General features: G+C 35.5%; 1 protein-coding gene across 1 annotated transcript; it reads left to right on the forward strand.

The window, feature by feature from the left end:
- Positions 1 to 13,894: 13,894 nt before the first annotated feature.
- LOC142175104 (histone H3.2) lies at positions 13,895 to 14,572 on the forward strand. The gene has a single exon (XM_075241612.1). It carries the CDS (start codon positions 13,965 to 13,967, stop codon positions 14,373 to 14,375), a length of 411 nt encoding a protein of 136 aa, XP_075097713.1. The 5' UTR covers positions 13,895 to 13,964; the 3' UTR covers positions 14,376 to 14,572.
- The last annotated feature ends 618 nt before the right edge of the window (positions 14,573 to 15,190 follow it).

Here is a 15,190-nt window from a genome sequence, read left to right on the forward strand (position 1 = left end):
TTTTGAAATCTTATTAATGCTGTTACATCTTATTAGCGTTTGTACTTTTGATGTTTGATTATTTGTTTAGAAGGAACTCAATAGAAACATCAAATTATTTTTTCCTTGTTATCATTTGTGTAGAAATTATCTTTTCCTTTTTCACTACTTACTGGTGCTTGGCACTTCGTATTCTGCTTATGAAATATTAAACCCCCACATTCTACTAAAGAACGAAGAAAAAGATTATGTCTTTGTAGGAAATGGAACTCAATACTAGCAGTTCCTAAGTTCTGACATTACTAGTTAAACATGGACTTAAAAATCCTCTATGTGGTGTAGGGTGTTTAAACTTTGAATTTCCTTTATCATTATTTGAAACTAAGATTGATTTGGGTTTGTTATCAAATGCTTATTTACTATTGTTGTAGGAGGGTAGATGTTTCTTTTGTCACGTTAGTCATCAAAGGTTGAACTTGGCTGCTGTAGATATGGATTAGCCATTTGATGTGTTTTCTGTTTTACTTTAGCTTCTGGCAAAATGAGTTGTGTTTTAACTAAGATGATTGGTCTTCTGTGAGGCATCTCATCTTCCGCAAGTTTTAGGTAAGTTTTCGCCCTTGTCTTACCTAAGATTGTTGGTCTGTGTTGCCAAAGAGAGCTGCTTTTTAGTTTCAGTCTGACTTGAAGTACTGAGTTTCATAAGCTGTTTATGCATTCAAATGGTTTCATAAGCTGTTTCCTTTTCTCATTATTAGTACTTTCAACCGCTGAAGTAGGTAAGTTTTGTTTTTGCTTCTAGCAATGTGACTGCTGCTGCATCTGAATGTTTCAACAGAAAGTGATGGAACCAGTCACTGTAATCTATTGGGATAAGCAGTGTTACAGTCATACTTGCTCAAATTGAGTAGCTTTCTGTATATTCAACTTGACCTGAAAGCTCCATTTGTGGATATCAATATCTCCTGAATAGATGGTATCCCTTAAAAAGAGTTGTAAATTCAGTAGCTTTCTGTATTCTGAAATCTTATTAATGATATCTGTTATTCGTTTTCTTTCAGACAAAGGTACTGCTCATACATATGGTGTGAAATTCACAAGCACTTGAAAATTGAAAAACTGTTTTATTTTGGCGATGGAGTATTGTAGTTTTGTACTCATAAATGAAGGCTTGAAGCTTGGGTAGACATACATAAAATAATGTAACCTATTTGTTATTTGGGAACTAGGAGATATATTTCTTAATGATTTCGAGGGTAATTTTCGTTTCCTTATATGGCTTTGGCCTTCTGTTATTGATGAGTGCAGGGCTTTCATGAATGTTAAATTCTCTTATGACATCTTAATTGCTACTTCTTGCCTTGTGTGTTGTTATTTAGGGGAGGAATAAAAGCATTTAGAAATATGGAACCCTGTTACTCTGCAGTGACTAATAGTATAGGTACTCTTCATTCAAAATTGACTTAAAAGTCCTCATCACTATCATGCCCAAGGACATTCAGCTCGCTAGGAGGATTCGTGGTGAAAGGGCTTAGGATGAAACTTGTTACGCTTATGGTTATGGATAAATTCGTGTTCTCTGATATAGGGCATTGTTTTTTGTGTCTTTTTGCTGAATGTTAGGGTTAGTGATGTAAATCAAGTGACTTGTTTCGATCAATATATGTAAAACCTCTGGTTTATTAGTATTTTGAAGTCTTATTAATGCTGTTACATCTTATTAGCGTTTGTACTTTTGATGTTTGATTATTTGTTAAGAAGGAACTCAATAGAAACATCAAATTATTTTTTCCTTGTTATCATTTGTGTAGAAATTATCTTTTCCTATTTCACTACTTACTGGTGCTTGGCACTTCGTATTCTGCTTATGAAATATTAAACCCCCACACTCTACTAAAGAACAAAGAAAAAGATTATGTCTTTGTAGGAAATGGAACTCAATACTAGCAGTTCCTAAGTTCTAACATTACTAGTTAAACATGGACTTAAAAATCCTCTATGTGGTGTAGGGTGTTCAAACTTTGAATTTCCTTTATCATCATTTGAAAAGTCATTATTGGGGGATCGGATTGCACGCCGCAATAGACTTATTGAAAAGTCATTATTGGGGGATCGGATTGCACGCCGCAATAGACTTATTGAAAAGTCATTATTGGGGGATCGGATTGCACGCCGCAACAGATTTATTTAAAAGTCTATATATATACTTGATTGAAATAAATATATGACAGACTTGATTAAAAGGAAAATATTGGGGGGAGCGGGTTGCATGCTGCAACAGAATTGAATGTGAATATATTGTGAGAGCGGGTTGCACGTTGCAATAGAATTGGGTGAAATAATAATGGATTATGACTGCTGGGTTGGCTTCAATTATTATAAATGAGTTACCTGATTTATTTCTATTATTTGTTGTTGTTATTAATATTGCGTACAGGTTAATGTAAGTGAACCGTCTTAGCCTCGTCACTACTTCGTCGAGGTTAGACTCAGCACTTACCAGTACATGGGTTCAGTTGTACTGATACTACACTCTGCACTTCTTGTGCAGATTTTGGAGTTGGTCCCAGTGGCGTACCATAGACTTGCTCGGATTTCAGCTACCAGAGGAGACTTGAAATATAACTGCATGGTGTCCGCAGTTCTGAAGTCCCCGTCTATTGTACTTTAGCTGTATATTTATTTTCAGAAAGCTTTATTTTATTCAGACCTTTATTTGTATTCATTCTAGAAGCTCGTGCACTTGTAACACCAATTTTGTGATGGTATTTAGACACCGTTATTTTTATGGATTATTTCAAATTGCTTCCGCATTTGCTTCCTTGTTAATATTAAATTTAAAATTATTTTAAAAATGGATAATATTATTCTAACATTGGCTTGCCTAGCAAGTAAAATGTTAGGCGCCATCACGGTCCGAAGGTGGAAATTTCGGGTCGTGAAAGTTGGTATCTGAGCACTAGGTTACATAGGCCTCACGAGTCACGAGTAAGCTTAGTAGAGTCTGAAGGATTGGTACGGAGACGTATGTACTTATCTCTCAGAGGCTATGAAGTTTAGGAACAATATCACTTCTTTCTTATTCTGTCGTGCGATTTTATTCTATCATCGATGATTGAACCATTTTACTCTTATTCTCTCGCAGATAGTGAGAACACGTAATACCTCTACCGATGGACAGGGACCAGAACCCGCAGTGGAAACTATGGCCAGGGGTAGAGGTCGAGGCCGAGGAAGAGGTCGAGGTAGAGCTCAATCCAGAGCTCGAGCAGCTGCACCTGTTAAAGAACCTCAGGTGGACTTTCAGGAGGAGGTTCCATTTCAGAATGTACCAGTTCAGAGTAAATTTGAAATTAGAGCTGATTGAGTTTATGAATGTATGACTGCAAAATAGGAGTACAATAGATATAGAATTCGTAAGACTCTTTACTTTCATTTTTTGTTGCTTAAATAGGCCGGTTCACTTGGATTTTTTATATAGGAAAGTGGAGTTAGTCTGTTGGCTTTCCTAATGTTTTAGTCGTTGTGTGGCTCGACCAGCCAAGAAAAATCATAAAAAATGCAGCCTACAGATCAATCTGAACATTGTTGAATGATATTTAACTCATGCCAAAAAATAAAGCTTGTACTAAATGGTAGTAATAGAACTGTAGTAGCAAATTCTTAATAGAGAACACTTGCTAGAGCCATGCTTGCAGGCTGCAGTGTGCATTGACCCTCCATTCTTTAGTTATTTAAGTGTTAAATACTAATAAAACAATTAATAAAGGCATGCAGATGCTAAATCTTGAAGGGTTTCAACTAGCAACCTTACCTGTAATTGCGACTACATGAACTTACAAATAGCAACAAGAAACAGATTGATTATATATATTGTCAAATCTTAATAAGGGAAAAGAAAGATAGTTAGACCAAAGAGCATATCTTCCTTTCTAATTTTAGCATATATACACCCTTGCAAGGAAAAACAGGAATACAAGAGATTAATTAAGAGGATAAAGACAGTATGAAAGGCATGGTAAAGCACTGATAGAAAGGAATGAATACTTGATCCTTCGAGCCTTTTTTAAAAAATATTATAATTGTGAATTTTCTATTTCAGAGTAAAAGATCATTCAGATATATAAAAGGTATACACAACGCTCAATAAAAAAAAAATTAAGTGAATGCTGAAACTTTCCACAATTACAAGACAAAAAGGAAATTAAAGATTCTTGTGGCAAAACTTGCAACAAATCAAATCAGAATCTCGCTCAAAACCTCCTCCTCCTGTCCCAGCAGCGTTTGGGAGCACACGAATCTTTAGCAGGTTTAGGCATATCATGAAAGTCCACCATTATGATCCTTCTCTTCGCTTTGTTTTGCTCTGCAACCCTTTCCTCAAATTTTCTTTTACTTGATTCAAACTTCATTCTTGAACTCTTCATATCTTTGATGCTTTGTGTTGTTTTTTGCATTGGTCTTGCAACTGTAGAACTTTGTGTTGTTTTTTGCATTTGTCTTGCAACTGTATAACTCTGTTTCTTTAGATTCTCTACTCCCTCAAGCCTCTGTTTCTTGGTTGCCGATCCCGTAACACAACTCATGTTCTTGCTTTTAGTATTATCGGACTGACACTTTCCTGCTTCTGTCTTCTTTTCTTTATCACTATCAACATGCTTGTGTTGAACCTTGTCGTCAATGTCTCGAGTCTTCTTTAAACTTAGTTTTACCTTCAATACAGTAGATTCGGTCTTACTGATGTTGTAGTTTTCTTGTCGCCCAAGAATATGGCATGTTTCTTGATCATCAACAGAGAACTTAGCACCGCCATTACTGTCGACTTCTTCATCTTCTTCTATATCACTAACACTGTCGATTTCTTCATCACCAACACTGTGTTTTTCCGGATTCAGTAACATCATTAGTATTTCATCTCTGTGCTTCTTGAACTTTGTTGGGTGTTTCAATGCAACAACTTGAATAGATGCTTTAATCAACTGAATTATATCTGGCTTCTTCTTTATGGAAAAAACGTTCAGAAAAACTGATTCTATATCCATGGCTACACTCTCTCAACAGCAAGAACTGCTAACCCTAATAACAACACAAGTATTATGTAAAAATTGAAAGAGATAATTTGTTTGGCAGTCGAAAGAGACATTTATATGGGAAGGAAATTTAGAAACTATTTTTCCTACATGGTTTAGGAGTACTAACTTGCGTGGAAATTAAGTTCTACACACACGCTTACTTCTCTTTCTTCAAGGACTAGTACCCATTTCTCTTAGTAGTAGTAGCAACTAACGGTAAAGGGAATTGTATAGGTTTGATACCAAAATTAAATACCCATTTCTCTTAATAGTAAAGAAAAAACAATATTTTCAACACATACATTACTGTCAATTGGGTAAATACTAAGTTGCTCGGACTCGGGTGCGGGCATTAGATACGGGCACGGATCCGAGTGTCGGATTCGAAAAAATCTAAATTTTATGATTCGGGGGTGCGGATCGAGGTATGGATACGGGGGCGAGGATTCGGCTAAAAAAATTCAAAATTATAAAAATAGAGCTGTAAGTCCGATCCGAACTCAAAACACGACCCCTTGAATTTTTGATTTGGTATCATAAAACTGTATTAATTGCTACCACCCGGATCTGGAGTCACAATTCACGAGCATTCTAAAATTTACTACAAGTAATAGTCTGAAAGAAATACAACTGTCTGAATAAAAGGGGACTACGAGGCTTGCGGATGCGGGCATGTGTACCTTGAAGTCTCTAAAAGCAAGCTCAACGCGCTAGTACCGGGAATAATAAGATGTACTTGGATCTGCACAAAACATGTGTAGAAGTGCAGTATGAGTACACCACAACGGTATCCGGTAAGTGCCAAGTCTAACCTCGGTAGAGTAGTGACGAGGTCAGGTCAAGGCCCTACTGGAGATAATAAGAAACAAGACAAAAGACAAAATGACATAATGATAATGACAAAGGAAGTGAAACAATAAAGAATTTATGAAAAGTTAACAACATGTAATCAAGGCAGTTAATACAACACAAAAGGAAAACAAAGATTTTACATATTAAGGAAACAACAACCAAAATAAATACAACAAATAGAGAAAGATCAATAGGGGGCCCTACTGAGATACCGACTCGTAGTCCAAAATCATTAAATAACTCACAGTCTTTTCTTATATCACCGCGGGAGCCTTTACATTTATTTTTGAAAATTATTTTTCGAAATAGCACCCCGCATTTTAGCCCACCTTATCACACCGCATGGATTTTAGTAGTTCCCCTGCTAGCCACGCGTATCAAGCCCACCTTATCTCACCGCATGCGTTTCAACACCCAGACCTTATATCACTATTGCTCCCAAACGCACACACAAATATACGTGATCGTACAAGTAATAAAATGATAAGTCGAGTGTTGTTGAGCCCATAGAGACTTGTATTAACTACCCACTAAATTCACCAAGATTGTTATTTAATCGAGTCGATCCAAGTTCAAAAGTGTGATTATACTAAACAATAATTCTAACTAGTAACTAAATTATCAAGCAACAAAATGGTTGTTGTGTATTTAGTAGAGACAAATATTCCAGGGTTGTGATCGATTCACCAATCCGATTGTGTTCTAGTTAACTCTCCCTTTCATACAATTCATTCATGGTTGCTAATTAATCGAACAATTGCTCTCGCAGCCTTCTCCTGAAGTACTACTCGCCTACTCAAAATAGATTAACGCTTATATTCCTATGAAATCAATCTATTAAGAATGCATTAAGATTACGATATTTAATTAAGCATGGTGACTAGGTATATTCCTATCCTAACCACAAATTCGCCCACCCTCAGAGTTAAGATCATACTCTTTTCAATTCTTCTCTAATCTAAATATGGCTTTCTCAAGCATAGCATAGATAGTAAATAGAACCTAACCGTTGGCCATACAATTAAAAAATTAATCACAGAATTGAAGAAATAATCATATATTGGTGAATTGTAATTAAGGTTAAGTCAATGTTAAACAACAATATTCATGGCTAAATCACAACCCCAGAACTATGGGTTTTAGCCACTCACGATAGTATCAAAACAAATTTACAAGTGTTGAATAATTGAAAATACAAAGAAAAGATGAAGAAAACTAAGATATCCTCACTCCCGGATGTTCCTCGTGTGTATTTTCCTTCAAAGTGGCGTATCCCCCCTTAAAATAGGCTTAGTCTTGCTTTTATACGCATTGGGTAGGTCTTGGGCCGAAATAACCTTGTCCCGAGTAAAGTTGGAGAAATTTCCGTCACCAACACCCAGGGCAACGTGGGGCGCTAGCCCTGGCCCTTTGAACTTTCTGTAAATTTCGCCACAGGTGGCGTGGGGCACTGCCTGTGGCACTGGAAATCAACATTTTTTTTATTTTTTCTCTGTTTGGCTCTAATCTCGCACCTTTCCCCCTCTATTGCCTCCGGATGATTCCTACATATAAAAACACCACGAATTAATATAAATCAATATATTTTACATCCGAAATCCATGAAACACGAGTAAAACATGAGTCGATATACATATAAATATATATACTTTAAGCGAAAAACTTGTTGCTCCCAAATGCACACGCAAGTATACGTGGTCGTACAAGTAATAAAATGATAAGTCGAGTGTCGAACCTACAGAGACTTGTATTAACTACCCACCAGTTTCACTAAAATTATTATTCACTCAAGTATTTCATAGTTCAAAAGTGTGATTATACTAAGCAATAATTCTAACTAGTAACTAAATTACCAAGCAGCAAATTAGTTGTTGTGTATTTAGTAGAGACGAATATTTCAGGGTTGTGATCGATTCACCAATCCTATTGTGTTCTAGTTAACTCTCCCTTTCATACAATTCATGGTTGCTAATTAATCGAACAATTGCTCTCGTAGCTTTTTCTCGAAGTACTACTCGCCTATTCAAAATAAATTAACGCCTATATTCCTATGAAATCAATCTATTAAGAATGCATTAAGATTACAATATTTAATTAAGCACGGTGACTAGGTATATTCCTATCTTAACCAAAAATCCGGCCGCCCTCAGATTTAAGATCATTCTCTCTTCCATTATTCTCTAATCTAAACATGACTTTCCCAAACATAGCATAGATAGTAAATAGAACCTAACTGATGGCCAGACAATTAAGCAATTAATCACAGAATTGAAGAAACAACCATATATTGGTGAATTGTAATTAAGGTTAAGTCAACGTTAAACAACAATATTCATGGCTAAATCACAACCCCAGAACTATGAATTTTAGCCACTCATGATAATATCAAACAATTTCACAAGTGTTGGATAATTGAAAATACTAAAAACAGATGAAGAAAACTGAGATATCCTCGCTCCCCGATGTTTCTCGTGTGTATTTTCCGTTCAAAGTGGCGTCTCTCCCCCTTAAAATAGGCTTAGTCTTGCTTTTATACGCGTTGGGTAGGTATTGGGCCAAAATAACCTTGTCCCGGGCAAAGTTGGAGAAATTCTCATCACCAGCGCCCAGGGCAGCGTGGGGCGCTAGCCCTTTGAACTTTCTGTAAACTGCGCCACATGTGGCGAGGGGCACTGCCAGTGGCGCTGGAAATCAACATTTTTTAACTTTTTCTCCCTTTTGGCTCTAGTCTCGCACCTTTCGTCCCCTATTGCCTCCGGATGATTCCTACATATAAAAACACCACAAATAAGCATAAATCAATACATTTTACATTCTAATTCCACGAAACACGAGTAAAATATGAGGCGATATACATATAAATATATATATATATATATATATATATATATATATATATATATAATATATATACTTTAAGCTAAATATCACCACCGCATGTGTATCAATAGTAACAACGACACGACAGAAACCTCTTGCAAATAGTAGCGACAACACGGCAGAAACCTCGTGCAAACAACCAAACAATCCTCTCAACAATAACACAAATGTCAAAACATAACAACTCAATAAAATGATACTTTATAACTTACACTCGTTACCTTGCGTACACGGCCTTGCATATCACAATTGTCACAACAATACCAAATCCTATGGGGTTCTCCCCCACAAGGTTAGACAAGTTACTTACTTCAATCCACGCTAAATCAATCAACTAGAAGGACTTTCCCTTGATTTTCCAACTCCTAACGGCTCGAGTCTAGCCAAAGCAAATTTCATACTATAAATATAAATATAGGAAACTAGTTTAAATAATGAAATTACGATCTTAGCAAAGAAGTGAAAAATCGCACCAAAAAGTCAACCCGGGCCTGAGTCTCGAAACCCGATAAAATTTATAAAATTCGAACCCCCATTCGATATCGAGTCTAACCATACAAGAATTATCCAAATTGAGCTCATTTTGACTTTCAAAACCCAAAAACTTAATCTAAGAACTTCTACACTTTTTTCTCCAATTTTTCCAAATCAAATCCTTAATTACATGATAATAATATGATAGATTAGTATAATTTAACCAAATTCGAGTCAAGAATTCTTACCCCAACAATTCCTATGAAAATCCCTCGAAATTTTGCCTCAAACCGAGCTCCTAAAATCCCAAAATAAAATATGAACCAAACACTCTGAATTCTTCCTTTTTCTACCCAGTGAATCCGCATATGCGGTCACTTAGTCGCATCTAGGACACTGCACCTGCGATCTGCAGATAAAAGCTCACATCTGCGAGCCCACTTAGGCGAAGAAACGACTGCATTTGCAGTCACGCCCAAGGCTGCTTCCCCAAATTCCGCTTCTGCTAAGGCAGTTTCCGCATCCGCAATTTCGCTTCTGCGGACAAATGATCGCACCTGGGATCCCAGCTGGGCTAGGACGATTCCTCTTCTACGACTAGTGGCTCGCATTTGCGAGTCCGCACCTGCGGCCAATCCCCCCGTAGGTGTGAAGACACCAGAACCAGCCCAGCTTCAGCATATTCACAGAAGTCCAATCTTGTTCCAGATTCGATCCGAATCACACCCGGGGGCCCCGGAACCCCGTCCGAGTATACCAACTAGTTTCAAAACACATAACGGACCTATTCGAGGCCAAAAATTACATCAAACAACTTAAATTCAATGAAACGCAACCCAAATTCAAGCCTAAGCAATTATGAACTTCCGAATTCCGAAACCAACGCTGATTGATACCAAACACAACTCCGATTGATACCAAATTTTGTACACAAGTCATAATTGACATTAAAGACCTATTCCAACTTTCGAAATCGGGATCCGACCCCGATATCAATAAAGTCCACTCCGGTCAAACTTTTCAAAGTCCTCCAATTTCCAACTTTCCCGAAATCATGCCGAAACGACATGCGGACTTTCAAATCAACATTCGGACACGCTGCTAAGACCAAAATCATCAAACGGAGCTATTAGGACCGTCAAAATTCCATTTCGGAGTCGTCTTCACACAAGTCAAATTGCGATCAACTCATACGACTAAACCTTCCAACTTAGGGACTATGTGTCCCCCTTTCACTCTGAAACTCACCCTAAACTAAAATCAAATGCCTCGACAAGTCATGTAATCACAATCTAATATAGAGGAAGCATAAATTAAGGGATCGGGGTTAAAATACTCAAAACGATCGGCCCGATCGTTACACAAGGCCTTTGAATTCACTCTCACTGGCAAGGTTGGCAGATATAACTAAACAATTTATCAATTAAAGATTTATATTCTGCTATTCACGAGAAGAGTATAAAAATAAGGTTTATGGTCTCTATTTTTCTCCATTTTCCCAGTTTGGTTCGATTTTTTTCCCGATAAGGTCTCTGCAACACGAAATATGTAGCTAGTGCTTTCAACAATTTTTTTTTATCCTAGTAAGTACAATTACATGTACTTCCTAAGAAAATAACATAAAATATAAGAACAATCATGGTATTATGCTAAAATATACTGTCACCAACAATAAATATAGTTAAACTCATAAAACATATTGTTAATAAGAGATAATAAAAATTTAATTTGAGCTTTATTTGAGTTACTAGACATCTATAGACTATAATTCTATACACTCTTCTATTGGACCATTCAAATTTGTAAGTCAAAACCCTGAAATAATATGTTAAGAAATATATATAAACTCTGAAAAGTTTAAGAAATATTTATAATAATTTTTTTTACGTATAAAGTAATATATTTTTAAAAACTGCATACACATAATATCGGCGTGGTTTGATTTCGATTTGACTTTTTTAGTTAAAACCAAACCAAACTAAACTAATTATGGTCAGATTGTTTTTCAATTCTTAACCAAATCACACCAAAGCACTGGTTGATTTTTTTTTTTCTTGATTTGAATCGGTTTATCAGTTTGATGCGATTTATCGATTTTCTTTAAATACCCTACGACGAAGTATAGTTTGACGTTTTAACTCTATTATCACTTTTATAGTTGTGGTAGAGCTCTTTACAGGGGCGGTTCAAGCACTTACGAGGCTTAAATTCAAAATTTAATATGAGGCCTATATTTTTAAAAGAAAGTTATAAGATATTTTTTTTATTTGAAGTCTATTCATCTGGATTTTTGAGATATAAAGTTATTAATAATATTTTTTATAAACGATTTTCTCTCATAATTCCTATTCAAGTGATAATATAGCCAACTCATTTAATCTTTCTTTAGATATTGTTGATATCAGATAAGAGTTTATAGAGCAATAGAAGTACCGAACTATTAGAAGCTTAAATGTATTTGTTGAACACTTGAACTAATCAAATTTAGAAAAATAAGATGAGTAATATTAAAATCTTGGAGAAAGAAGGTGAGTAAAAATATTAAATAGAAAGACAGAAAATATGTAGGGTTTTCTGAATTACGAAGAGATCAAAGAAAAGAAGGATTGACTTAAACAAATTAAGAACGGGAGAGAAAAATTTGACACGTTACCTAATGGAGGAATAAAAAGTAAAAAATTAAAACGTTGGAAAACTATTTATCTACCAATTTTTAAGTAAGTTAAATTATTATTTTATTTATATATCTAAAGAGCCTTTTTTCCTTTTATATTAACAACTAATGTTTTAAAAGGCGGGGGCGTGAGGCGTGGGGTGTGGGGCGTAGGGCGAGGCGTTTTACCTCTGACGAGGCGAGGCGTAATTTTAAGATAGTATAAAATAAAAAATAATTATAAAAATTACATTAAAATCACAAAATTATAACAACTAATCTATTTTAAATATTTATAAATTATAATACAACTATGAATAATAGAAAAGTATGACATATATCATAATATGCAAATTAGTTGCAACGTCGTTACAACTCAAACATCAAATGTAATGTATTCGATGCGAAATCTTACATGTATCTCTTAAGGAGTAATGAATCTTGAAAGAATTTCGATATTATAATTTGATATTTTTTTTAAATTCTCCTTTTATTTAATATGCTTTCTATTTGAAGGAGAATTTATATAAAAATATAATTCACAATTTAAATATGATTCTCTAGCATCATTTATTTTTAAGTTTCAACAAGTCAATAAAGTGACACATAATTCACCATACTATACCATGATAACTAATTATTTGTAAATAGTTACTAGCTAATACTGAACTATTAAATTAATAAGTATTGCATCTCGTAAATGTGAAAAAATAATATTTAGAAAAATAATTATAAAATAATTATGGACTATTATATAATAAAGACATAACAAAAGTTAATAAATAAATACTTTTAAATGAAAGATTTAGTTAAAATTTACTATCATAGCAGTCTTAGTGGATAACGTGCAATAATTTTTATTTTAATTATGACATAAAATACTCTCAACTTAATGATTTATGATTAAGAAAAAAGTAATTTTGAATAATCAACGATTTATTAAAAAACTTTGAGGATCTACAATGTTAGTTACACACAATTGCATAAAGTTCTATTAGGCGAGCCTAGTACGCTGGGTGTTAGGCGTGTCCGAGGCGTAAGCCCCGATGACCGAGGTGTAAATCTCACGGAACTAAGCCCCACACATAATCTCAGCCCCCAAGGGCGTTTTACGAATGCTCCGCCCAGGGCGAGCTCCGAACGAGTCCAATTCTGCCTTTTAAAATAGAGTTAACAACTCTACTTTTGTATTAAAAATACTAAATATTATTTTTAAAAATACCTATAAACATATTATTTTTTAAAAATGCCCCCCTCAAATTTGGGGCCTAAGGCACCGACGTTACTACTCAAAATATTAGAGCCGGCCCTCACTCTTTAGATTTCATGATGACATATATATGAATTTAGAACCTGTAATATTGTAAGTAAAAGCTTTTGTTGACTTGAATATAGTAAACATTTGCCTGTAAAAAAATGTTACATTTGGCTTGGGTTAGAATAGATGATACTAATCACAGAAGAAGAATTAGTTTTAGAGATATTTGCTAAGAATTATGTTTATCAAAAGCGTTTCCACTCCAATCCATCGACCAAGTATGGAGAAAGCACAAAAAGATCTTAAATCCTACCTTTCGTATGGAGAAATTGAAGGTTCTATCTGAAATAAACAGTTTAATTTCAATTAAACAGAAAATATTTTAGATGGGTTTAATTCAACTTTTTAGATGCGTTTAAATTGTGGCAAAAATAGAAACGACAAGTAAACACGTAAGTACAATTAGAAAGAAAACATGTTTTAAAAAAAATGTAGGAAAGAAAACAAATTAGGGAGTAACTTGCTTATCCACGTGGCGACTACAGATTTGATACTTTGGTAGCACATAGATTACTATCCGAGCTATCATCTCCTCCTCAAATCTCCACCGTTAACTAAATCTCAACCAATCAACGGACTTCATTCACTCTCAAAAAAATTCAAACTCTTTTCAAAATTTCCCAAACTTCCCGCCCCATTTCCCTCCTATAAAACTTCCCCATTACACATCTCACAAATTCACCATTATCAGACAATCGAAGCTTTTGGCAATCTACAAAATCTGTCATTTTCAAAAATGGCCCGTACTAAACAAACAGCTCGCAAATCAACAGGTGGGAAAGCTCCAAGGAAGCAGCTAGCTACTAAGGCTGCGAGAAAGTCAGCTCCGGCGACCGGAGGAGTGAAGAAACCTCACCGTTTCCGTCCTGGAACTGTAGCTTTAAGGGAAATCAGGAAGTACCAGAAATCGACAGAGTTGTTGATAAGGAAGTTGCCATTTCAGAGGCTAGTGAGGGAAATAGCACAGGATTTCAAGACAGATCTGAGGTTCCAAAGCAGTGCTGTTGCTGCCCTACAAGAGGCTGCTGAGGCTTACCTTGTTGGCCTCTTTGAAGATACAAATCTCTGTGCCATTCACGCGAAAAGGGTCACTATCATGCCCAAGGACATTCAGCTCGCTAGGAGGATTCGTGGTGAAAGGGCTTAGGATGAAACTTGTTATGCTTATGGTTATGGATAAATTGGTGTTCTCTGATATAGGGCATTGTTTTTTGTGTCTTTTTGCTGAATGTTAGGGTTAGTGATGTAAATCAAGTGACTTGTTTCGATCAATATATGTAAAACCTCTGGTTTATTAGTATTTTCAAGTCTTATTAATGAAATTTGTAGTTCATTTGGCTGTTACATCTTATTAGCGTTTGTACTTTGTGCTTGATGTTTGAAGCGTCAAATTATTTTTTCCTTGTTATCCTTTGTGTATTAAGGATTTTCACTACTCACTGGTGCTATGGAATACCCCCCTCCCTCCCCCCTCCCCCCCACGCGCACACACAACTACCATACCCTACCAAAGAACAAATAAAAAGATTATGTTTTTGTAGGGATTGTTCTAACTTTGCGTTTCCTTTATCATTATCTGAAACTAAGATTGATTTGGGTTTGTTATCAAATGCTTATTTACTACTGTTGCAGGAGGAAGGTAGATGTTTCTTTTTTTCACGTTAGCCATCAAAGGTTGAATTTGGCTGCACTGGACCAGGATTAGCCATTTGATGAATTTTCTGTTGGACTTTAGGTTCTGGCAAAATGAGTTGTGGTGCTGCAGCTGGTTGTATTTAAACTGAGATGATTGGTCTTTTGCGTGGCATCTCATCTTCGCAAGTTTTAGGTAAGTTTTTGCCCTTGTCTTACCTAAGGTTGTTGGTCTGTGAGGCCAGAGAGCGCTGTGTTTTAGTTTCAGTCTGACTTGAAGTACTAAGTTTATGCATGCAAATGGTTTCATCAGCTGTTTCCTTTTCTCAT

The sequence above is a fragment of the Nicotiana tabacum genome, chromosome 21 (genome assembly GCF_000715075.1).
Source record: "Nicotiana tabacum cultivar K326 chromosome 21, ASM71507v2, whole genome shotgun sequence".
In the NCBI taxonomy this organism is placed as follows: Eukaryota; Viridiplantae; Streptophyta; class Magnoliopsida; order Solanales; family Solanaceae; genus Nicotiana; species Nicotiana tabacum.